Source organism: Leptidea sinapis, chromosome 16 (genome assembly GCF_905404315.1).
Source record: "Leptidea sinapis chromosome 16, ilLepSina1.1, whole genome shotgun sequence".
NCBI lineage: Eukaryota > Metazoa > Arthropoda > Insecta > Lepidoptera > Pieridae > Leptidea > Leptidea sinapis.
This window is the reverse complement of record NC_066280.1, coordinates 1,934,230-1,961,900: the sequence shown is the minus strand read 5'-3', so window position 1 is coordinate 1,961,900 and position 27,671 is coordinate 1,934,230. Positions and strand designations below refer to the sequence as shown.

At 35.2% G+C, this 27,671-nt stretch overlaps 1 protein-coding gene across 2 annotated transcripts; it reads left to right on the top strand.

The window, feature by feature from the left end:
- The first annotated feature begins 1,472 nt into the window (after positions 1-1,472).
- LOC126968593 (uncharacterized) lies at positions 1,473-27,012 on the top strand. 2 transcript variants are annotated; one of them, XM_050813608.1, is made up of 12 exons: positions 1,473-1,603; positions 1,936-2,041; positions 2,120-2,871; positions 4,620-4,829; positions 6,333-6,499; positions 8,331-8,443; positions 10,109-10,355; positions 11,059-11,224; positions 12,035-12,142; positions 13,596-13,685; positions 15,163-15,299; positions 16,174-27,012. In XM_050813608.1, exons 2-12 carry the CDS (start codon positions 2,010-2,012, stop codon positions 16,222-16,224), a joined length of 2,073 nt encoding a protein of 690 aa, XP_050669565.1. In that variant the 5' UTR covers positions 1,473-1,603; positions 1,936-2,009; the 3' UTR covers positions 16,225-27,012. The 2 variants fall into 2 exon arrangements, with proteins under 2 accessions (XP_050669565.1, XP_050669564.1); XM_050813607.1 differs by lacking the exon at positions 1,473-1,603 and having other exon boundaries at positions 1,834-2,041.
- Positions 27,013-27,671: the final 659 nt, after the last annotated feature.

The following is a 27,671-nucleotide window of genomic DNA, read 5'->3' as shown; positions in this document are numbered from 1 at the left end:
GTGGCCACAAGGTTGTCACCCGACGGGTAAGCATATTCATTAGGGAGACTAGAGCGAGGAGTACTAAATATGCTTTAATGAAATTGTCTTTCATAACCTGAGGAAGAAGGTGGAACTGGACAAATTCTCTGAGTATAATATGTACTACGATATGATACTGAATTGGCTGGGGATTGTGGAAGGGTAGGAGAATGAATATAGATTTGGGAGGTTTGACTAACGGGAGCCAGAGAAGGATAAGAGCGAGAAATAACTACAAATGATTTCCTCACTTGAGGAAATCTGACTGATACTTAAAACTTGGAAATATTCTCTTGTGCGATCACTAGTTTGATGGTTTTCTGTCTCAAATGTTCAGGGGTTATTTTGAATCCGTGGCTTACGAGTATGGCTACCAGGGCACAAAAGATAAGTAGGGGTCAGAGATGCATTTGAACAATAAATACCAGCGTGAGGTTGTGCGCAGATGTAACATCACTCTATTGACCAGCATTGTAAAGTAACATGCCCAAATCTGCAGCATTCTACCCTTTACCCTGAATGGTTGGCAGAATATATGTCTGCCCTGAAAGGGATATGAAAAAACAAAAAACCCTATCTGGTTGCTTTGGCCAATGAACGTTAGTACCATGGTTGGGGTAAGAGATCAAATAGCTGTATTATTATTTGTTGACTTTTTAATTAGCCAGCGGGCCCTAATAAGTAATAACACGTACAAATACCTCAGGAAGCTCAATGGAAGAGACTAGTTCCTCTAACGTCGACTCCACTGGGACGTCTGTCACTATACCCATGCGGGTTACATTATAAGATGGAATATTGGCGTCAGTTTTAGCTGCAACAAGAGTAGTTTGTTCCAAAAATATATTCGCTACATGCACAGTTTTTAATAAGACTGAAACTCGGTTTCGGCCGATGCGTTTAATACCGTCCTTGGTTAAGTATAGTACTGGATGAGGGCCACAATCTTTGCTCACGTGTAAAAAAGGAGCAACGTCTTGATCGGAATACCGTTTTCTTGCACTCTCATACTCTGGCAAAGTATAAACCGACTGAAATGATGCAATTTTTCATACTACTGTATTTTTCTTTGGTAATTGTGAAGATTTGATGAGAAGTTTTGTCTCTTCCTAGGGGTCAAATCCATATCTATAGGAGATGGGATACTGTGGAAATTTTGATGAGAAATATAATCTCCCCCAGGATCTGGGGGACAACAGACATAAATAAACACAAAATTTGCTGATTAGATAATCAACAGGAAAAAAAATGCAGCAAACACGCTTGAAAAGTGAGTTAATAATAAGAAGCTTGTTTCAAGCACTCACCCCATAAGCATAGTCCCAAATCCCAATGTTTATATTATCTTCAATTCAATTTCTGGCTGTCAATAGTCTATATATACTATCTATACTCTACTATATAGTCTGTACTCTGTAGTACTGTCAAACTGCTTTTATTTGTAGGTAGTATGTATATTCTGTAATCACTAATCATTTCGATGTTTATTAAAAATTTGTAGGAATTTCTTTAGTGAAGCGCATTACGAAATTTTATTTAATAAAATACCATATTTCTCAATATCGATTTAAATTCTTTCTAGGTGAATGTGTTAGTTCATTATTGTTTTAATTTGTGCGTTTGAAAGTTCATACCTACCTGTTTAACAACACAGGTTTTATTATTATTTGATATGTAAAAAAAAACAACAATGTTATGTTGACAATTTTACGTTTAATTTGATATTTATTTGTTGAATACAGTGTTTTAATTACGATTTTCTTTTGATTATTTAATTATTTCATTGTAAAAGTGACAGGTGTCAACCTTATTGTCAGTGAACAGATTTTTAATAACTTTTACAAAATAAGACATAATTCTCTATAAACAAAAACAATATTTAATTTAATTTAGTGTCTCTATATTTTTGAGCAGCACAGTTGAGGGACCAAAAAGCACAAGAATTTATTGCTTCTATTCACTAATGGATCTTGTAAAATGAACTTAGTATGTCTTTCTTGAGTACAACAGAGAATGTGGGGTATGTTTAAGCAATAATAATTTAATTAATGATAAAATTAAAGTATAATTTGTACTAATTGTGTACTCTTTTATGTAGTTTCAGTGGTATTCCCCAAAAAATATCAGATGCCAGCTGTGCGAGCCAGTATAAGATGGCAGTTGAAAGTGTTCCAGGAACCTGTAACAGTGAAGTAAATATGTTCATTCATGATGCCACTAGTGATGATCAAAATTATATTCCACATCTGAATGATAACTTCTTTCACACAAGATTTAAAATAGATCCTAATGACTTATATACTTTCCATGATTCGGATGTGATTGCTGGCGAAATAACTGTCTCCCACACTGAAGATAATTTTACGTTTTCTGATAATACATTTAAAACAAAATTACCAGATAATCCAATTAAGGATTTAGATATTCTAGATGTGGTTAATAATGGTCACATTAAAGAAGTGAATGGAGAGTTTGTGGTCAACGGTCATTTTGCTGCAAATAAATTGTCAAATAATGTTGGCAAAAGCAAAGAGATTAAGTCTGGTTCCACCAAAGTTCAGAGAGTAAGAATGCAAAATTTGCCAAATAATAATCAAACAAAGTTAAGTATAGATGTTCACATAAAAGATGGACCCGTGTTAACTGCTGAGAGTGAGATTTCATCTCAAAGCAGTAAGGATAATAGCAGCATTGTGAAGAATGAGGAAACTGCAGTATCAAAAGCACAACAGGAGACATTCTTAGATGTTTTTAAGAGAGAACAAGGATTAAATGAGTCCCAAAAACCATTTGTAAAATCTCAATCAATGGTGGCACCTCAACCGGCCACACCTGTTCCTAAAAAGCCAGGTAAACCATTATTTGTTCTATATAGGAAAATTCTATTCTATTATTCTATTAAGCCCTTTTTATTCAGAGTTAGAGTATGTCTCTTAAGTCAGTGTGCCGCTTGGAAAAGGCCCCTCTAGCTCTTTCTAGTCTGTCATGGGTCACTCTTCTCCAGTTCGGGCCCGCTGTGAGTTGAGTTTGAGTTCATCCTCCCATCTTGTTCGAGGTCTCCTCTGGCTCTGTGTGCAACCTCTTGGATACCAATCTGTGACAATTCTGCTCCATTTCTCCTGGTCATCCCTCAACGCGAGTCCATCTCCACTTCTGCTGATCTATTTTATTAAGTATGTCGGTAACTTTAGTTTTTGTCTCAGGTCTTCATCTCTAATTTTGTCTACTCTATGTGTTCCCGTCATACTTCGTTCCATAGATCTTTGGCAGTACTTAAGCCTGTCTTAGTGCTCATTGTTGAGTGCCTATGTCTCACATCCATATGTAATGCAGGGTAGGATACATCTGTTAAATACCTTTCCTTACTAATTAAAAAGGAAAAAACTAAACTAAGGAAAATTACTAAAATAAAATGTAGATATGAACAAAGTCTGTGACTTAAATTTTGGCATTGCACAGCCACTTTGTGGAATCATCTACCTACCGGCTGCTGTGTTCCTAAGCCAATGTGACTTAGGAGCCTTCCAGCCTAGAGCAGACATATACATCCCTTGCCCTCTGTTATAGCAGATGCCAATGAGTAGCTGCTATTTCTACTTTTTTTTGATCATCTCAAGTAAAAACATTTGATTGGTTAATAATACTACACAATATTTTAAAGAGTTTAAATAGTCTACAATCACTAAAACTCAGCTGATTTTTATAGTTATTTGCAGTCCTTAATTGGTAATTAGAGATCATTATGTTAATACATTACAATTTTTGGCATTTCAATAACTGATCAAGTGGAGATTTTATTGATCACTTTGATCAATCCATTTATGTCTTGACTTTCTTGATTCAGGATAATGTTAAATCATAAAATTAGTAACATGAAACCTGTAAATAATCTTATTATTCTTATCATAATCATAACATTAGTAACATGACATCTGTAAACAATCTTACATTAATAATAATAACATTGATGCAGATTGTTTTTCCCCTATCTAGTCTGTACTTTGCAAGACGATGGTTTTATTTAACACACAAACACACATCTATATCATATAGATGTTTATATCTACCAGGATTTAAACTCAAGAGCTCTAGCAGGGCATGATCTCTTAACCACTGGGCTATGTGGGTTGCCAATTAAAGTGAGTTAGACTTGAACACACAGCATACTGGCCACTTTCGGTTAAAAGAAAACTGCTGTGGTGTGAGATTTCAGAGTGAAGTTTATTCTTGGATGACAGCTCAAATTATCTAGATTTAACAAATTTAAAAATGTTATGTAAAAACTTTGATTAAATAAATATATTTTACTGTAGAAAAAATTTTTTTGCATGTTTTCAGTAAAGTTCATACTTAACCTTAAAAAAGCTATCATTATCCAGTAAAATTTTAATTACAATAAAAATATGATAGTAAAATGTCCGAGTGACGTTTGGTTCGTAAATTTTGTTCAGTCTTGTTCATCTCTCAGGTTGTAGCTCCATCTACAGGAACAGTTCATAGTTCATAAATTTTGGTTACAAATTTAATTTAATTAATCCCAGAAGCTAGGGTTATCACTTTAAAAATAAAAAAATTGATTGCATTACTTATGTTTACAGCTAAGTCTAAGCCCAAAAAAGGCAGAGGTCCAATACTGCATGAGGCACTTCAGCGGATACCAAGCCATTGCCGGGTGATAGCGGTTCCAAATAAAACCTGGCATGCCCCGGGAGAGGAGTTGTTCCAATGTGGCCCACTTGACATGTTGCAGCCTAATAGATACAGACAAGTTGAAAGCAGCAGTGATGATGATAACATGCCTGATTATGGTAACTATAAAATATATAAATACATCTATAGATATTTATGTATAGTTTTGGCAAATAATATGATGTAAGTATCCAAATACTTGCAAAACAATGATAGTCTAAAGCCATTGGAAATATGCTATAAAAGTTAATGAATTAAAAATGAAACAAAATTTATTTCTGAATGATTTTATAATATGTAGTAATAAAATGATAAGGATTAATATCGTATTTGTGTAAACAGCTCCTTCACTACTGCCTCAAAACGGTTAATTTTTTAAAGTATTAAAATGGATACAATATGCTCTCCTGGACTTTTCTGTAGACCTATATAAGTTACACAATTCCACCATACATTATTTTGTTAATATGTCGTTCTCGTTGAAAGCTCCCAGAGGGCTTATTTTATTCCGTCATTTCCAACAAATATTGTTAATGTATATTAAAGAAATGTATACAAAAACTTAACAATTTATACACTAAAACCTTTCTCGGGAACCACACTATCCATTGGTGAAAACAGCAGGAAAAAGTTGCAATAGGTGCAATAGTTTTTTACTTTATCGCGAACAGAGAGACATACAGTTAGACTGAGCAAATTTTTTTCAATGTATGGAAGCTTTTAATTTGGCATTTAGAATTATGTTTGCTGATTTGTACATACATAGAAGTGGCACTGGATATATACCAATAGTGGGGCGAGAAGGGCTGTGCGTCAATTGCACTATGTTGTTCATATTCTTTCTAAATACAGACTCATAAGCTTATATAGCTCTATAAAGTTTGGAAAGGACCCAGTGCTCTGTGAACAGCTGGATCACTTGGCGTAGTGTAGAGACGTCGCTTCATTGCGTGTCATCTACCGCATTTATCACGAGGAGTGTTCGGAAGAGCTGTTTAACCTGATTCCTGCCGCCCAATTACACCTTCGCACGACACGCCACAAGTCAGGATATCATCCCCACCATCTGGATGTGTGGCGGTCCTCCACAGTGCGGTTTAGTTAGGAGCTTTCTTCCACGTATTACATAGCTGTGGAATGAGATTCCTTGTGCTTCCGGTGTGGTGTTTCCGGGACGATACGACATGGGTACCTTGAAAAAAAGCGCGTACACCTTTCTTAAAGGCCGGCAACGCTCCAGTGATTCCTCTGGTGTTGCAAGAAAATTTGGGCGGCGGTGATCACTTAACACCAGGTGACGCTCGATTGTCCTCCTATTCCATTAAAAAAAATATAAATTAATAAGCTGATTTTTTTTTATCTGGACATATGAATACTGTTATTTGGACAGTTTTTCACTGAACACTGTCATTGCGTGGCGTTGTATTCAAAGCGCGGTCTAAACACAACTGAATGAAAACTCTGACTCATAGACGCGTTGGCAGAGTTCTGCTTCAGGCAATTTTTGAGCACACTTGTGTATTGTATGTCAATGGAATTACCACTAACACATTTAGTATTTCCAGAATCATGTTAATTTAAAATATTAATTATTTTGACATATACGTATACCTGTTTCACAGAATCTGCCTCTGGATCTGTGTGTGTAGAAGAGACATCAGCGGAGTCTCGAAGTGCAAGATTGGAGTTGCGGAGGGCAGCGATGCGGCGACATGTCATGAGAACAGCCTGCGCCATGCGGTTAGCTCGTGACCATGAAAAAGATAAAGTCTTAGCAACACTTGTAAAGGTATATAATATATATTTTTGTGTGATATTAAGGGACGTGACGAGCAGGTCGTTTAGCTGATGGTAATTGATTCGCCATGCCCATCACAATGCAGTGCCGCTCAGAATTCTTGAAAAGCAATAGCGCTCGTCACCTTGAGACATGATATGTTAAGTCTCATTTGCCCAGTAATTTCACTAGCTACGGCGCCCTTCAGACCAAAACAGTAAATGCTTACACATAACTGCTTCACGGCAGAGAAAAGGCGCCGTGGTGGTACCCATAATCTAGCCAGCATCCTGTGTAACGGTGCCTCCCACTGGTCTTATTTTAACGATAATTTCTACAATTATTCTTCTAAGGACCAATACAGTACTCCCAGATACTCTGCACATTTTCACATAATTGCACTATAAATGAATCTTTATTATTCGTTTGATGTACATTATATGTAAATTGAAACTCGTAAGAAGAACTTGTGGTTTTTTCACGGTAGTTTTTTTTATGATACATAGTGAAATTTTGAGGCGGGCGAGGATGGCCCGATTTTGATAAAAACTTTAAGTGCATAATTGGGTTTTCATATAAATATTTCTAGCCAAGAACTGAATTGCAAGAAAAACACTGTATGATTACACATACCCATATACCCATAGACTAACATCTCTAGCACAGCAAGACAGAAAAAGAAAGTGAATCTAGTGTTACTGAAACCCATTTTGTATGACAAGTCGTAAAAAGACTCGCACGCATGGAATTATCGCCTTAGCATTTTCAATATTAAAGAAGCAAACTCAGACATTGGCAAATTAAAATTGGTAACGAATTATCGGGCCGTCAGGTTGTCTATACGCTAGATTCTAAGTCTGAAATTATACCATGTGATCGTGCAGCGAATAATGCAAAAAATCTGGGAAGTTATGAAATATTGCCATATTATGTTATTACGGAAAGAGTTTTAATTTTATGTTAAACACAAAACTTATTGAATTGAAATCTTCTTTAGCATATTGTTATTATTATGACGGGTACTTACGATATATATTTAATTAATTTGATGCCGATATTTTAGCTTAACTTTAGCATAGTTGTGATTTGAAAGTCGATGAAACGAAAAAGCGAGACAGTAAAAAGAGACGAGTGGCAGAAAATTATCCCTATCTCATTTATTTCCTAAAGCATTAAACAGTGTTTTGGTACCAGGTGGTTGAAGAAGAGATTGTCTTATGTAAGACGCGAGTATACCTTAAAATAGTCTGACGTCATGCGCACGACGGCTACATAGACACCAGGAGAACATAAATTCGTTTCTCGCACCCCTATCGCCAGTTGAAAGCATGGTATAAAAGGAGTAATTTCACGCCTAATGTTAATTTGTTAATCACTGCTAAATTGATTTACCAAATGGGCTCTAATTGAATTAATCCTGGAGCTAAAAAGATCGATTTCATCCGTGTCACAAAAATGATTGTATGACTGATATGACAACACTGTCAATACAATGATAATTCTGAAGTTTTTCGAATGTCAAGCAGCTTTGAAAATAAACGCGGGAAGCGTGATGCGTCCGAATAAATCAAGCGTAAACATTTTGCATATTCTATTCTCTTTTTTTTATTAATAAACGCTACACACTAGTATGAATAAATCAGTGAATAATGCGCGAAACTCTATAATAACAACGATAAAGATCATTATAGAATAATGTCAAACAGTTTAATAAGAACAAGAAAAACATGTTTTTGTAAACAACTCTGTTCACATGTTTGTCAAGAAAACGAGTTTTTTACGCCGATATCTATCGAATTCTCGTGAACATAAATTAATATGACTAATCGTTGTGCCATTACAGAAACAGTTGAGTGGTAAGAGCACCTGCCGTCTTCCACCACAAACTGTGAATCATCTGCTGGCAATGCGAGGGATGTCGTCGATCCTATCCTTACAAGAACGCAGGAAGCTCAGGTAAAATTGAATCTTTGGTTAGCAGATGCAAGGAAGCAGTTTATTGCAGATGTTCTTTTTTGGTGGGGGTTTTTTCCATAGGATGCCAGTTAGGTGGGTATCATAACGGCGCCTTTTTCTGTCGTTAGGCAGTGATGTGCAAGCAATATTGTTTTTCTATTTGGAAGGCCATAGCTAATGAAATTAATGTGCTAATTAGACTTCAAAGGTACTGTATTGTAATGGGTAGGACCCGTTACTGACTATCAGATGAATGATTTACTCGTCCCGTCACTTTTTCACATAAATAATATTATATGAGTGATATTAACACCACACACAAGGCAGAGGACCTAACTACTTAAACCCCATTAGCTATGTTCATACTGTGCCTTTTTGTTTATCAAGGTCATAGCGCATTCAGCAGTGCACGTGAGGCATGCCAGAAACGCATGCGCGATGTAGGTTGAAAGCGAAGTAGACGCTTTTATACCTGTTTTCCCGCGTTGGGTGGATCTGTGCCACAAAGCGTTCAACAACAGCGATGGAACTAAATGATCATATTGTCGTTCGGTGACGCATTCAATTATTGAAAGCGCCAAACGAAACAGCATTAACGGCCGTTTTAGTTCTTACAACCGCCCCGATTTTTTATAGTCTTCGACGAAAGATTTCGTGGTATTTCTATCGCTAGTACGATATATGAACATACGACAGCTCCATACCTACCTTGTGCAAGCCAAGCATTAGCAATTCTGTTTCCTTTAACCCCCATCCTATTATTACGGTGTAATATTAACCTCTAAAAAAATGTGTAAATGGAGGTTAACGATTGAAGTTTCTGACATAATAGACGCGTTCCAAATTTGAATTCAGAAAAATAATAGTCTTAAGTTGTAACAATATTTATGGCCAGAATAGTTATATGAGACATACCATCTTAACTCTCAGTATGATAGCTGCTGCCCAATATGACCCGCTTACGTTTATGGCCCGATTTCACCATTCAACTAGAACGCGATTAGAACACTTTGAACTAAGAATACGCCTGAAAAAGAGTGTACAGATTGAATTCTGATTTCACCAACACAAACTAAATGCCGACCGCCGAATTTTGGACGTTAAACATATTTTAATTGCGTTCAAGACCTGTCACTTTCGTTCTATTCTATTCTTGGCTTCTGTGGAAGTTATACCACAAGTGTGCCAATGTCACGTTAAGGTAGACCACCAAGCTTAGAGTATTTGTTTACAAATTTTAATGGTAGTGATCAGTGCTAAAGATTGAAACAAGTCTTATTTTCTTATACCTGAAACAAATATACATGCTGTTAGACTATAAAGGACATACACAATGGTTATCGTAATAGAAACATTGATATTTAACAATTTTGATTTTGTTCAAACTTATCGATGACCGCTTTGACAGATATTTGATATATTCTATTGTTTATGACATGTAAAGTAGGTTTACGTCAACACGCTCAAATGGAATTAGTGAAATCGCATTGTTTTTAATCAAGACTGGCATTTGAACTCGTTTATGTAAAACTGATTTTTATTGAACTCAGTTTGAAGTGTCTTTGGTGAAATCGGTCCTATATTCCCTATGTTGAATCAGTTGATGTTGTCTCTATCTATTCCAATAAAAAAATAGATATTATTATTTCTGAGGTGAATTTATAGGCAAAGTGGTTGGTCCGGTGGAGAGGGCGGCCGATCTGAGGCCACTACGAGTCAGTGTTTCGAAGAGAGTTGTCAGAACGAGCCATTACCGTGCGCGAGATACTGTCTGTCTCACGTGACGTTAGCTGCGGATCAGCGATTGTACGCGTCGTGTGCGGCCGTGTTTGCCGGCGGAGAGAGGTGCAAGCAACCATTGCTACCGCTACAGGAGCAGTTACCGCTTTGCGCTGAACATGCGTGGAAACGGGTATGTAAAAAGCCTCGTCTACGTCTTTTTAATGTTATACTTGTTATCTGGGATCATGTTGTCTATTCGTTAAGAAATTCTAACGACCCGGTAAAAATCTCATTAAAAATTCCTTCATTTTATATTTTTAATCCAATGAATTCTTAGTCAAGCATGGCACTAGCATCTTCACGAAAGCTTAGTCACAGTTTTCACTATCATTCTGATTGATGTCGTAATATACTTATTTTTGGGCGATTATATTCTTACAAGCATTGGTAAAAAACATACATCAAAATTATGTACTACAGAATCGTATTTCTTAAAAAGACCTACAGAAAGTGGTAGTCTAGTTTACCTCTTAGGGATAACCCATTGAAAAACTAATCGAAGCGAGGGCTGGCTAAAGTATTTTATAAATTAATTGACGACTGACCGAGTGGTTAGCGATCCTACCTACTAAGCTAGAGGTCCCGGGTTCGAATCCCGGTAGGTGCAAGCATTTATATGATGAATAAGGATGTTTGTTTCCGAGTCATGGATGTTTAAATGTATTTATGTATGTTTATATGAATTTATGTATGTTTAAGTAAGTATATTGTATTAAATATATCATTATCTTGTAACCCATAACACAGGCTATATATGCTTAACTTGGGGCAAGATAATTTGTGTAAAAAGTGTGTCAATATTATTATTATTATAAAAAAAAAATTGCAATCAGGATAATTACGAGATGTTGTGTCGCGAGAGCAAACCACAGAAGATTCGTAAGCGTGCGTGGGGGCCGAGTGGGCGGGCCCCGCGACCGCCCCGCCCCCCGCGGAAACCGAAGCGTCGCCGCCGACTGGTGCTCAAGCGACCGCCCGTGCACACACAGTCCTTGTCAGGTATACATGCCCTCGAAACATATACTCAGCTCCATAAGGCGCTAGGGAATACTTATCAGAGAGAATATTTACTGACACCCAAATTGGACACCCTGTAGTTAGTTTGGTCAACTAGACCTGATATTTGTATCATACTTACCTCAGACTAAATTATGCGATATAACATTATTTTCATTGGTCGTATTTAATACCTTCTATATTACAATATTGTTCTTTCTGCAAACGTAAAATAGCACGAGGAATAATATTTTTAAGGACTTTATTAGCTCAAGCTCCACATGAAATGTTTACTGGTGCACAATCTTCTTTGTGAGTCAAACGGCCTTATGCTATGGTGTCCAGATTGCGGAGTCAAAGGCAATGAGGCAATTGAATAGGTAGCAGCTAGGAAAGGTGCAGAAAGATAAACAATTTGTTATGTTTTTAAAGTGATAACCCTCACTTCTAGGATTAATACACAAACAAGGCCGGAGGTCGTGGGTTCGAATCCCGCATCGTTCATAAAATTTTGTTTTTCAAATTTTATTTGTGTGCAGAAAGATGTCGCATAGGAACTGGAGTCGTTTTGTGGGTTGCTGAGCTGTACCAGAAAAAAATGACTGTATAACTGGGCCAGACACCAGGGCAAACAGCACTGGGTTATAATGGCCGATTGCGATACCTGGTCAATCCTGTCATTACTCAAAGGGTTTTTTAAAAGGAGATAGCTATTGTGTACTACACGTGTGCTAAGGCATAGATACATATGGATAAGCTGTGGACGAAAGTTCATTGCGTGTAATATAGATCTACCCTCACTTATTTTTACAGAAATAAATGCATGCTCGAACTCATCAGCATATGACAGTTCGGAAGATGCAATTGTGGGGGATCTTACTGAGAGTGAATACATAACAGGGAATAATTCTAATGAACTTGGTAAGTCTAGCTTTTGATCTCTATCTTACGTTACTACTTACATAAAAAAGACATACTAGTTGTTGAAAAGTAGGTACTTTAAGTTGGTAAGTAGCGGAAAATGTGGACTGTATTTAGATGTTTATTGACAGCACAAAGTAAGTTTGTCGTATGCGAAAAATTTTACAAAGGGGCAGCTGCGCGAGCGCGGGTGATATTTAAGGCGCAACTGGGCGAAGCGGTGCTTAAGAGACGATCGTTAAACTTACCCCCGCCCTTTCCTCGGCTCCTACAGTTAGTAAAAGCTAAGGACTGTTAAAAATTTTCTCCACACAACCTGTAGACACAGCCTAAAGAGAACCTCGTGACAAATTTTCTACCCTCGACAGTGGTCTCTCGGTCACCGATTTATATCTCCCAACACCTATCTCCTCTATATAAGAACCTACACGCCGTGGCTCACCTTAAGATGAAACAGTTATAATAGAGGTTTATTTGGGTTCGCAACTTACGCCACCTAACGGTAAAGACGCAAACTGCAATGGCTGTCGATTTTTCATGCATTTACGATGTTGGATAAATTAAATATCGATTTTATTTCTTAAAGTATTTTTTGTCCTTTGGTGGGAGGAATGACCAAAGTTATTTAGAAGTCAATCATGATCAATAGTAATAATATGTGTTATTGCATTGTGTACTTTCTTAAGTCTCCACTAGATGTCACTCATACAGCAGCATCTTTTATTTCATTGTACAAACGTCAAAACACGGAGTAAATAAAGTAAAAACAAAATGGCCCTACACTATGCAGCAGAGATAAACAGGCATAATATTATATTGCACATTGGAACGAGTGAAACGGATATGGGATTGTCGGTTTCCCTCGTGAGTTGCGATAAAATTCACAAAGATTTAGGCGATGGGTCAATCATAGGCCAGTAGGCATATTAGCTCACGCTGTTAAATTGCGAAGACTTTTTGGAACATTTAATACGTAAACAGCGCACCTTCTATATGATATAACTTTGACGAATACTTTTTCTAAATAAATTGCATAAAACGCAGACCGGTGCTAAAATGCAGTCTGTCGACTGCTTACCAAAGGCTTAGCGTAGTATAGTAAAACTTACTGGATGGGTGTTTCATGGAAGTATGGTTAAAGAAGACCGGAACCAAATTTAACTATATGAACTTTAAATCTAGTGCTATATAATATCAATTTAGGTTTCATAGACGTAGGCATTGCGTTATTGCCTATATATAATGCACGCCCCTGCTTGTTACAGTATTAATTTTATGTCTCAGTCACTTGTCAAAAATATGTGGCAAATAACCCGTTATGGCTGGCAAGGCCCAACTAAAAAAGAAAATAAATAACTTTAAATATTTTTTTTGTTTATGTTATTTTAAATAATATCCTCTATTTTACGTAAATGTACGGCCGTCTCATTTACATATTTTAAATCTTTTACAGAAGTTGGTCAGGTGCCCCCCGATGACATCCTCGATCCATCTGTCTTGAGTCAAATACCAGATGAAGCTTTTACGGAGTTTTTTAATCAAGGTAAATGAAAGCGTTTGGTAGTGTTTAGTAAAACATATCTCTTAGGGGCTGTTTCACAATGTCCATTTAAAGTAGCATATTGTCATAGGCTCTTCATCTTCGCGTGCTTCTCCAACTACCGAAGGTTGGCGGCCAGCTTTATAGGTTCAATTTTTTGTCCTTCACGAGGCGAAATAGTTCTGCCGCACTCGCGATGCCAGTCCACTCTCGGATGTTGCGCAGCCAAGACTTTTTTTCTGCGACCTGCGCCTTTTTTTCCGGCAACTTTTCCAATCATGATGAGTTGTAGGAGTTCGTACCTCTCGTGCCTAAACACGTGCCCCAAATATGCGATCTGTCATCTTGATGGTTTGCATGAGTTCGCGTTTTTGATTGACGCGGCGCAGAACTTCCACATTTGTGACCTTGTGGGTCCAACTGTCACCTGTCATAGGCTAGATAAATTAATAGCTACACAAAATTTCCAGATATAACAGATTGCGTTTCGCAATCTCTGTATTTAATTTCTAGGTGACATATCCGGCAGATCGGTCTGTCAACCTCGCACTCAATAGTTCCGTTTGACGAAATGAAAATTAAAAAAAAAACTGATTCTTATACGAAATAACGTAACACAATCTTAATGGCTTTTAATGAAAATTTTATTTCTTGTTTTATAGTTTTCTATTTGTATATTATTTCTAAATGGCACTTCTACTACTATTTTCACACTAAAATGAATAGTCACATAATCATATTCCGCTTCCGTGTAACGAAATTTGAGAATGTCACCTAATCAAAAATTGTGAGACAGCCCCTTAGTAGGCTAATAAACAACTGTTGGTCGTGGAGAAATAACAAGTTTAGAATTTATGATTATGATGTGCAATATAGATCAAGTTAAAATCTGAGCTAAAACTCAGAAATTCTGAGCAGCACTACAATTGCGCTCGTCACCTTGAGACATAAGATGTTAAGTCTCATTTGCCCAGTAATTTCACTAGCTACGGCGCCCTTCAGACCGAAACAGAGTAATGTTCACACATAACTGCTTCACGGCAAAAATAGGCGCCGTTGTGGTACCCATAACTTACGCGATTAACTGCTTATTGCAGACTATTAAGGTTGTAATTTAAATTAGAGAAGGTACGTAAGAAACCCAAGCCATAATTTAATTTAACAATTATTATCCTATGTTATTAACAACAAAGCAGGTTTTGAATTTTTTTTGCATTTCTACCATTGGTAAATATCTCGCAAGACACAGTTACTTTTTAATGTGGTTATTATTTTAATTCGTCTTTGGGCAAAGTCGACATGGCGCGCTTCCTGAATAGACGCCAGCAAACAAAGTTGTATTCATTTCATTGCTGATGAGTCATTAATTTGTAAATCCTTTATTTGAAAAATAGGTTTAGGTAAAAATCAAATGCCCGTGAAATAGCCAAAGGCTCCGCGTGGTGACTTTTATTGTGTGATTGATGTGATTGTATTTTAGCGGAGGGAAGCAGTGCGTTTGCGGAGAGTTCGGAATTGGCGGCCGCCCTAGAAGCGGTGCTCGATGAGAGAGTTCTTGACGAGAGGGCTCTTGAGATACCCGACTGTGTGTTCTCAGAATCCCCCGTCAAAACTAAGGTAAAATATTTTTCTTCAATATATATTTATTTTTATTTATAAGCTAACATGCTGATGGCTAAACTCCATTCACCGAGAGTTTTTCAAAATAAAATAAACATAATGGTTTCTTAATTTCTTCTTATACAGGTAGACTGCAGTATTTCCACCTTAACTCACTTAAGTCCCGTAGAACATTGCTCGATAGTATGTTCCTCTGTAAATTACTATATAATATTATTGATTCTCCTCATCTCATATCGAAACTAAACCTCGCTGTTTCAAAAACTCAACCGAGAGCGTGTAAGAAATATAATCAATTTTTCTGTAACTATGCAGGATCTAATTTAGGCTATTTCTCTCCCTTGAATAGAATTACCAGAGAATATAACAATCATCACGATGAAGTCGACATATTTGATCACAATTTACACAAATTTAAAAAATATATAAACGGTTCTTTCAAGTGAGGGATGACCTCAATCTATTTTTGTGTTAATTTATATTAAGATTATATTCGTAGATATATAATAAATTATAGTTCTTATTTTAATTTGTGGCTTGATTTAATTGAATAGCATGTAATTTTCGCCTATAATTGAGGCATCACTTACCATATGAATGTTATTGTTTATTGCATACCTTGTTGGCGGAATTTCATAAATAAATTATAAAATGCCCGTTAATAATTTCCGATAGATGCGCTTGACAGCACCTGCGTGCCTCGTACCACAAGCGCGGGCAGATTACGATAGCTAAGCGACGGTCGCTGTTTCGTAATATTTATCATTTCTTTGCGAACAAACTGTAATATATCTCAACTCGTTGCAAGACTGAAGCCCATAATACCTTCTATGCTACAATTTTACTACTGAATTATTATTAATATTTTCAGACTCAAGTGGCTCCAGTCAGTGTGGAACAATCGTCGAGCACGCCGTCATAACACATAGATATAACGTCGGAACGCTCTATAATAGACTCTATTGTTATAATGTTTAGGAACAAATTCGTTTACGTGATGTGGAGTTGGAATTGATGCTTTAATTTGATGTGTTAGTGAAATTTAAAGTGTTGTAGCGCAATGTACGGTGAGTTATAGTTGGATTAAGTGTAGGTGTAGGTTTGCAGGAGACCGTTACATGTATTCTAATTTGATCTCTAGTGTACTCTCTCTATGCGTGTTGTACGAAATTTTTATATAATATATCATTGAACAAACTTTAAGTTTAAACTGGCGTGAATATGTTCTATTAAGTGGGCCCAGTTGATACTTTGTTAGTATCCTAGTACAGCAGGGTGCATATTTTACGAAGTAATTTTTGATGTTATAATATATTATTGACATATTCATATAAAAACATTATTTTATTTATTATATACAGAACAACGTCTGTCGGGTCAGCTAGTGAGGAATAAATATGAAATTTGTCCATAATATCAAAAGCTTTATTTAAATCAAAACCAGCTGAAAATTGCAATTGCCATTTTGAATCTGTCTGAAATATTGTAATTTTACCTAATTATTATGACAGGTACTCACGATATATAAATTTTATCAATTTGATGCCGATATTTCGATCCAATTGCATGAATACTGGTCGCGGCGGAACTGCGGAGGCGGCTAGAAACTTTTGACACATTGACACTTGACACTAATAGTACATCAATCTGTCCACGTGGCGCCTAATTCGTTTTGATCTTTGATTCCCCAATTCACGACACACTACTGACGACGTCCATGCTTTCGGGTCTGTCTGTCTTAAATAGGCATCGTGGAGCCTTCTTAAGTTCATCATTGTTATGTTTGAAACTGATTATGATTCAATAACCGACCTATTTTATCTTAAAAATGTAAATTCTCGTAACAAGCAAATAAGAATATTGTTTGATTTGTCTACATGCCATTAGTTCGTTATTTATAAGGTTTACAGTCATTTTCGGAAGTTCTTCCTAGTTATCCCATTTTATGTACAGTCTTATCGAAATTAGCTCTAAAAAATTAAAAAAGCTTGGAAACAAAATAGAACTAACCAGTGTATGTCTATTTTGAGATCTTTTCATTCGATATTTTTCTACCTTTAACCGAAGTTTAAGGGTTTTTGGTTATTTAAGTTGATTTAAATTGAAATATTTTTAATGAAATGAGTATTTAAAATCACTTATTGAACGTCAAAAACTACCACCTATTCGAAATTGTATGCCTAAGATCTGAGAATAACGGGCGCAAAAAATTTGGCTCAAATAAGGCAAAAATAAAGGCTCTGTTGAATAAACCGGTTAACAGAGTACCGTTTAAATTCCGTTTAATGATATTAGAATTGATACATCCTGCCCATTACAATGCAGTGCCACTCAGGATTCTTGAAAAACCCAAAAATTCTGAGCACTGTCTGCACTACAACTGCGCTCGTCACCTTGAGACAAGATGTTATGTCTCATTTGCCCAGTAATTTCACTAGCTACAGAGCCCATCAGAGCGTAACAGTAATGGTTATACATTACTGCTTCACGGCAGAAATAGGCGCCGTTGTGGTACCCATAATCTAGCCGGCATCCTGTGCAAAGCTGCCTCCCACTGGTATTTTACTTATATTTACTATTTGTTTTACAACACCACACGAAACGAGCATACGTCTACATTTTGGTGGGTACTTACATCTCTTTTTGATTCTTGCAGATTTACGGCCGTTTTCAATAACGTATCTCTAGTTACGGATACATTGCTATCACCGTTTAATGACTCTATCTTTTCTATCTATAGTTATAGACCAATGCTATCGGTCGATGGGTTATTGAAATGTAAGTAAGCGTTATAGGATAGATTTGTCTACCTCTAGTAAGTTAAACTAAGGCTAGATAGGTTATTGAAAACGGCCGTCAGCCGGCTGGTAATGGTTATAAATAAAACGGCCCATAACGTTTATACTGAAAAACGGTTCCAAGTCTCGTTTAAGTGCGAGATAATAAAATGATGCAGTACTTTTGCTTTTTCATGTACTGCAGCACATAAAACTAAAATAATATACTTTTTCTGCTGACTGTTCGTAATTAGACAAAATATTCAAATGATTACATACTTTTATGTTGACTGTACATCTTATATTTTTAATTTTATTGTATCAAACCCATATGTAGAGTGCACTAGAAATTGTTCGCAAGTTATCTCCTTATTTGTAAATATTCATTTGTTATTAAGCGTCACAATAATTTGTCTTTCTAAATTATTTTATTTTGAGGGTAGTTTCACATTAACGCGGCATCGTCCCATCTAGTTTAATCAAAAAATATCTAAACAGAATGAAATTCAATACCAAAATAATTAAAACTTAGAAGTAAAAATTTTTTTTTATTGAAACAGGGAAACGCTATTATAATAAATACATGAATACATTTTTTTTTTAAATGATGACTCTCACTTCTGGGATTAATTACACAAATTAAATTTGAAAACCAAATTTATGATCGATGCGGGACTGAAAGAGCGACATCTTAAGTCAATTTCCTAATATGCAAATATTGGGGTTCAGCAGGCATCAACTGTAAAGTAGATCCTGTAGATAAGGCCACAACCTGTGAGTTGAACGAGACATAAAAGATTTATCAACGATTCGACACACGAACGATTGGCTCAGTGGTAAGAGCGGTCGCACGGGACGCGAGAAGTTGCGGGTTCGAGTCTGGCATCATTCATAAAGTTTGCTTTCAAATTTAATTTGTGTATAGACTGTCATTTTATATTAAGTGATGGTTTATGTTCAACAACAATATAATAAATGAAAATAAAGTAATGTCTTGTTCATAGGAGCGCGCATCGCATGTCTCGAACCATATTTGTCACAATTTTTATTACTATTTGATAATAAATTAAGATTAAAATAATAATGTTTACTGAAAATACAATTAAAAACAAAAATATTATACAAAATGAATTGTATTTAAACTTTTGTTCCTATCTCGCAAAAAGAAATTGCATTACTATGGCAAAACTATATGTGACGTCATATTTTATTATAGCTATCTCGGTCTCATCATCAATTTTTTTCATCAATTTCAATTTATTGCAATTCCATAAATATAGACCTTAAATATAACATTTGGAGTTAATACTATGATTATAATACAAGGCAGTTTATTATGGATTATGTGTTATTTGAAATATGAAAATACTTTAAATTTTTGTTTATTTATTCGATTGAATTACTTTTAAATAATTTTAGTTGTTTTTAAATCTAGTTTCATTAGCGAATTGAAAAGAGTATCCAATTATTGTTGACACACACACACCGCAAGTCGATTTGTAGGGTATTATATCACTGACCTCTACTATAATATACCACTGGACTAGCAGCTGTCAAAGTGCTTTTGTGCCTGTTTGATATACGCCATTTTGGAGCTGTTGACCATGTAGCGAGAGTTTGGTGGGAAACTATTTACAAAAGAATTCTGTACTACATTACGTTGATTCTTGAAGTATAAATAACTTGGAAAACGAACGAAATTAATTCAAAATGCAAAAATACATAGTCATTTGTATTATACGTCAAAATTAGTTCTCTGGATGCTCGCGAGTGGCGCTTTAAAGAGGCGCAAAAATTTTGCTGTCAAACAGCTGGAACAGCCTGTTCAGTGGTATTTATACAGGTCAGTGGGTATTATGCATTAGATATAATATTAAACAATCCAAATTATGGTTGGTGGACGCTAATGCCGCGCTTGTGAAACTAAACTCAAACTGATCGCAGTATTATACAAAGTTTGTATAATTATTTTACAGTTGGATGGACTCTCTCATCGATCAAAATATATTAGAATGTACATTATAAGAGGGGAATATTATTAAGTAAATGTCAAACAATCATTTAAATTATTGCTAAGTTGTAGAGCGTAGGCTCTATTTTTCGATACGTATAAAAAAAAGTATCAATCAGGCGAAAACGCTGTGGCTCTCGGATAAAGATGTGTTCCTAATTGAAACTAATGTGATTTTAAATTCACCGAAACTAGAATTTAAATTTTTTATGAAATTGGTGTTGTTTGAATATTAATAAAATACATTTTGAAATGTCAAAGCACCTTGTTTGTGGTGCGGTTGACTTGGAAGAATTGCGGTCAATGCCCTGTTACTGTAACTGTCCCTCTCGCTCGCTTATCTCTCCGTTTCACTCGCACATTTAGAACCCACCTTTATAAGGGGTCATTGTCCGATATTCTTTGTTTCGCTATCACACATTGTAAAGTACTAGACGTACTTTTTCTATGGCAATATTTTTTGAGATATATAAAATATTTCCACGTAGGTGCAGTTAATACCGAAATAACACATTCGAATAGAATTTTAAACACATTTATTCTGAACAATCCTACAAATACAACCATCAAATATATCTTATGATAGTATGTTTTATATCAATATATTTATTTTTAAATATAATATGTTTGCGCTTAGATAATAAAGGCTCTTTCATAATGAAATGGTGCGGGTGAAAAAGAAAGCTAATGAACGAAATAGAAAGTGTGTTCATGGTTCACTGAACGCGACTGAAAGAGATAGAAGGCCTGCGGTCGCGTTCAGCTACAAACCATTCATATGCAGTCTACACCGAATGCTTTTAATAATCTTTTTTCATTGATAAACCGTCATATAGCCATGGAAGAGGGTTTCGTCAATACGCTCTTCTGCTAGCACGTACACACCAATCACGCTTCCAATTTTTGTTCATTGTAGGAAAAAACTGGCGAATCTCCTGTGTCTCTTTCGCGTTGTTTAGGTAGGTTTCTTTAGACGTCGTTCGTAATCACCACGGCAACTAACGAACACGAAACTCGACTCCGAAATAGACATAGGCAACACTGTTTTTCAATTTCGGTTTAATATGGATTAGTTTCAAATTCAATTCTATATATTGGTATTAAAAACCGCACTCGTTAAGAATCAATTATGAAATAGCTTTTAATAGCATAATATATAAGGCATGACTTATAATACAATAAATATCTTGTTAAGCCTTCCGCCTCAATATTTATCTAGGATATATGTAGAAGTGTACTAGTAAAATTATCTAGACGGGGTATCATATGGATCGCTTAACTTTACTTAGCGTGCGCAATAACTTGAAATATCGTGACGTTATTTGGTGGCATGCTATTTTTGGCTTATCTCAAGTGATTTGCTCACGTGTAAGACAGTTCTCACAGTTTGCAGGCATACATATTGTTGTGTAGCGCCGAAGATAAAGTTCGATGAATATGACATATGTTTGGCCAGATTAATGAAGATTCAATTAGAAACTTTATCACATCTAAATAAAATTGTGAGGGTGTATATCCATTGAGAAAATATTTGATGGATGTCGACTAGATGAAACCACTGCTGCGTTTTTTCTACCGCCTATCGGACGAAATGAGCGTATCAGTATATGTCAACTAAATTAGTTTTATCTGCTCCAAATGGGCGGCTTTTTTCCTATCCTAAATCCTGATACTGTCCAAATTCAAATAAACTTTATGTATAGTAAGGCCAACGAGACGAGATATAGAATGTAAACAAAGCTTCAGTACTGAAAATATTTTTATCGATATCTTTGAATATTTAAAAAAAAATGCTATCTTTCAAAGGTCTAGAGCTGCCAGACTGTGTTTCTATATATATAAATCAACAACTACTCACAATAGCAGCAAAAATCAACAGTAACGGAATTATAATAACAAATACTAAGTAAATAATGAAATGAAAATCGTCTCACTTCTAACGCAATCCAAACAGGAATGAAGTTGTTCACAAAATGGCGCACCAAATGTTGACAACTGCGGTACCTACTGCGTTCCTTTACCACAAAAAACGCAACGACAGCTGTCGTCGGCCAAGTGACGCCATCACTGCATACGAGTGATAGGGACAGAGATAATAATCGCTCGCTATCGCAATGTTACTCAGTAGCCGTCCGTTTCTTTTTTATTTTACTTTATTTGACAAACCAACAATATTCATGAACAAATGTGAAAAAAGGAGACTTAAAACTAAAAGACACATAGCAAAAATATCAATAACTGGCATGTACAAAAGATTTAGAGGAATACACATTATTTAAAGTAGTGTAACAAAAATAATAAGAATTTCTACAAATTAGCTTCCTTACGCAGTCAATGACATGACACAAGCGGGTTAAAGTGGAATTAAATAAATTGTGTTGCTGATTATTTTGAGACAGTGTATTAAATTGGCGACCAACACGATTGATGCAGGAGTGATATGTTAGGTTAGTACGGCTACGATTATGTGTAAATATGTTGTTGGTACAAACTGGACGTTGGTAGCCGTCCGTTTATTTATATTCTTTTTCTCTTCTCCTTGGCCTTAGTATAAGTCTATCAAACTAAGCACGTTCGAATCAAATTTACAATTTTTTATTTACCGTACCTTCGAAAAGGTAGTGCCCGTGAGAGAAAAAAACAAACTCACTATCGACTTTTTCAATCCTCAAGTATTTGCACAATATTAGTATATCTGAGAACTGTGAAAAATTGTCGCTATAATTTTTATCAATCGTGTGTTGTTGTATAAGCCCGCGCGTTAGAACAGTGACGGTAACTGGACATATTAACGTCTGAGTGCCGTCAGTATGCATTTTGATTGGTGGTATGTATGTGACGTCACTAAGATGGCGTCCATATATCAACGCGCGGGTATTATATTTTGTAGTAGTAGTTTTAAATTGACTGGCTCTTGTAGAGATTAATGTAAGCTTTCGATATAAGTTAATGTTGCAGTGAATTGGTAAATTCTTTTTTCAAATTGTGGTCAGTATTTATTGCCATGTAACAAATTATTTTAAGCCGCAAAAACTGATTTGATTTTTATACGTTATGTCTATTATTATTTTTTTATGCTAGAGGGGACAAACGGTCAGGTGGCTCATCTGATTAAAAACTCCTACCATGGTCATTATAGTATGATAAATTTTAAGAGAAGAGTTGCCGGCCTTTGAGGTGAGAATATGGTCTTGAAGGTCCCTAAGTCGTATCGGTTCAGGAACGCAGCGATAATTCCAGAGGCTGTGCGATGGAAAAGGTACTGTCGAATCGTGCGGATATTTTATATCTTAAATCTTATTTATATCTTAAATAATATTGTTTATCTCAAATTAACGCAAGATAATATAAAATAATAGTTTTATTTTTTTCTATTGTTATTTAATTTAATCAAAGAACATTGATATAGTGTTATTTATGTAATAACGCACTGGACAAATGGCCTACCTTGCTAGAACATACGCACTCTTGTCGACCTTTATTTATTTAAATCAGCTTTAGTCACGGTTTATCGGTGTAGGTACCGACTTGTTTGTTAACCTTTCTGCAGATTGTGGCTGAATTTGGTTGTTGATTGAAGTCAAATCCCATAAGAAGAATTCTAATGGCATTAAATCACACGATCTAGGCGACAAATTCTAATGTTATTCAATCACACAATCTAGGCGCCTAATTCTAAAGGTATTATCTAAACTGCACAATCTAGGCGCCCAATTCTATTGGTATTAAATCACGGTCTAGGCGCATAATTCTATTAGTATTAAATCACACGATCTAGGCGACAAATTCCAATAGTATTCAATCACACAATCTAGGCGCCTAATTCTAATGATATTAAATCACACGATCTATGGGCCCAATTCCAATGATATTAAATCACACGATCTAGGCGCCCAATTGTAAATCAGGAAATATCTTATGCAGTAATTTCGACAAAAACAACTGTGTTATCATGTCGCGATATCGACCAACAGTAACAGTTACTTCTGGACCAAATTAATTTTCAAAAAAAGTATGCCTATATACATATGTCAAGATACATCTAGCCTAAAATCACGCAAGCACAAACTTTTAAATTAATCTTTTCATGATGGCCAGGTTTAAACTTGACCATATTTTGTTTAAAAACATCGATCTGCGGCCACTAAACTTTAAATGTGAAACATTGTTTAATAATCAAAAAATGTTTTTGATCATGTAGTGCTCCATTCTTACTTACCCTAAGTGAAATTGGTCTTTGTTCAGGGCTGCCAACAAATTCTACAAAAATGGCGCCAAATTCAAATCTTGCGTTAATTATGGTACACTTACAATAATTAGGAATGTTTGCGAGTTCGAGATACAATGATAGCTTGCATGAGCATAGCTTTCTTTTAAAGAATGCGAGTTTATACGATCTTGTTAGGCTGGCACCTGATGCCGTCAGCTAACGCAAGATGAATCGCATGAGTTTTACTTACGTCAAACTTAGCTGAGTGTGATAACGTGGTTATGTACCTTAGCGAGATGGGAGGTGTTAATTAATACCAATCGTTTGTCACCTCTAGTAAATTAACAGATTTAAAATAAATTATAAAATAGGATGTCGTTAAAATAAATGATATTGTTGTGTTTACAGTGCGTTGGAAGTAACTTTTAAGGTATTGTGGGAAAGGGAATGATTGTTCTACATTTTAATGCAATCTTCTCGGACTGACGGCACAGAGGGGCATTTATGTGGCAAAACTGTGCAAATTGATACATATTTCGACACACAATTTGAAACATTTAAAAGGCGTGTTATTCTAAGTGCATTAGAAATTATGACTATTAAAATATATTAAATTCCTGTGCAGATAATGTCGATAATCACTGGTGAACCCGACACTCATGTTTTAAATCTCTATCATTTTCTATGGTCGACTTACGCTATTATGACGTCATTTCGACAAGATGGCGGTCATCCTTGCCAGCATCCATCGCCAATCCCTCTATAATTCTCCAAGTATTGTAAACTAGATTGGCAATGTTCTGATATTGTAAAATTAATAATGGGATATCTAAAAGCGGTTTAGTCATTTGGCCAGTTGGCTTCTTATACTCAGAGTCCACGTAGCGCAATTATAAAGTATCGAATCTAAAATAGAATCGTTAAAAAATATTTTCAATAATTGTTAGATATACTAGTTATAATGTCGAAACAAAATAACTGAACCAGGTTATAATTATTTTGATAACACCTCGGAGTTCTGATGCTGGAGAATTCCCAAGAAAATATATTTTCCACCATGTATGAAATCTGATCCTGCAAGTAGAAGTTCCACTCGAAGTTTTTCTTCTAAATTATTAGTATCATTTGTTATTTCTCGAGTGAAAGTCCGCTACAGTTCTTGCATTAGCTAAACCATAGTTATTGTAATTAATTAATGTTATAATTTAATTGAAGTGGTCGATTACTATTATCAAGTAGATACGATATGAATACACAACTACCTCTCAAAATGCCTGAATTTGGTCATACATTGTATGTATATTTGTTATCACTTAAATAACTGTTGATATTATGATGTAACAATAAATGTGATATCAATGAGATTTCGCCCGGAGGTGTTTTTGATTTTTCCAACTTTTTTTTAAACCCAAGAGCCTACGTCACCAGTGCTGTCTACGCTTTTGATTCCGTGTCTGTGGTTTTAGTTCTGTGAAAAAGTGTGTAGCGCCCTCTATTGCAGAATTGCTAACTAAATATTTTTTCTAGAACAAATTAGGTGAAATGCAAATTTTTCCCTGATATTTTAGTGTGTATGTTTAAAGTCCCAATTCCTATGCCCTGTTAGTTATGGGTTCGAATTTATAGAATTTTTACTTGTTACTTGTTCTAGATCATTTTGTAACCGACAATTAATAAGCCAGTTCATTGTGTTGTAGGAATTGGAATCAATTGGCAAATATTAAACTGTTGCACGGTCGTCGGTTAATTACTTCGCTTCTATTATCGTGTCTAATTGATAATTACCGTTAAAACATTGACTTGGCAAGAAAGATATTGGTATTGAGATATTCCTTTAGATAAATTTTGAAATTTCACCCAAGCCCCTTCTCTTTCTTACTCTTTTAGGTACTAATTAACTTTAATATGGGTTAAATAAAACACGTTTAAGAACAATTTTAATCAATGAAATATCTACTATTCGCAAATATGTCTTGATAGACTTTTACTCTTTAATCCATAGACTAGTAGATAGACTAACTTATAAATAAGATTTTTTATGTAAGTAATTTATTTATTTAAAGAAAAAAACCACATTGCTCGTAATTGTACAATAATTTCACCAAATTTATACTCAGACCTCGGCTTTGTTCAAATGTTACAAATTTGATTCAGTACATATTATAATATTTCTGTTTCTACCAACAAATTAACTGTTTCTGTATTATAAAACAAATGCAATGTTAAGTTACTCCAAGTTTAAAATAAGTACTCCCTGTCATGTAATTCTGTAGTGACAAAGGTAAAAGACAAATGTTTTAAATTTAGAATAACTTTATTTCGCGTTTATTAATAGCACAGCAATATTTTAACAATACTAGCAACACTTGAAATTTGAATAACGTTTCTAAATTGTATGATGCCATTACTATAAGCTACCGTTTACATTATGTTACATAACAGAGGCGTGGGTAGTTAGCAGTTACTCTAGGAGCATGTACACCTATTTTTATATACTTTTTTATCATAGTTGAACCCAATATAACCGAATATTTAATTTGTGTATGTAAGTGTTTGGTCTCCATAGTCTAAGTTAGAAACTTATATTTTTGTAATAATAATTAAAAGCATTTTTAGTTCGTAGACGTTGTACAGATGTCACTTTTAACTAATGTTACATCATTTTACCTGTAATTTATGTGTAGTAAAAAATAATAAACATTTTATTGTATATTTTTGTTTTTTATTTATATCAAAGCTTTAATATCGATATAATGATATCCCACACTACATATAAAATAATAAATACTTATTACTAAACGTTGGTTCTACTTTACAATAAAGTATCTGAGCAAATACATATATATGCCAAGTCTCCAAAAAGGAGTGAAATTAAAAAAAAAACATATATTTTGTTCTTAGTAAAATTACAAGGGAATAGAAGACGCAGAAGTAATTGAGTGAAAAAGTACTCTCAACTTTTGTAAAATTTGTATTGCATTGATGTATTAATAATACAAACGGTACTTTACGCACTAGATGATGGAAAGTTAACATTATAATAATGTATGTATAAGACATTGTTTTCAGCCCATTACATAAATCTTATTCTATTAAAATTGAAATTAATTCCAAAATTAAATCGAAATGAGCTGTTACATATAGCTTTTTTAGTTGCCATTGACCAAGGGTTAATTTTCTTTATACTGTTTTTGTGCATATGCGAACCTGATTGCAATATGCTGGCGAGATGCATGAGTTTATTTTAACTGTCTGAAAACGACGATATCATCTAAGACTGCTTATCATAACCACTTTCGATCCCAAGCCCAAATGTAGAAGAAATTTTCTCAACGGCCTTGGAGACCTAAATTCACCCAAGGAAATATGAA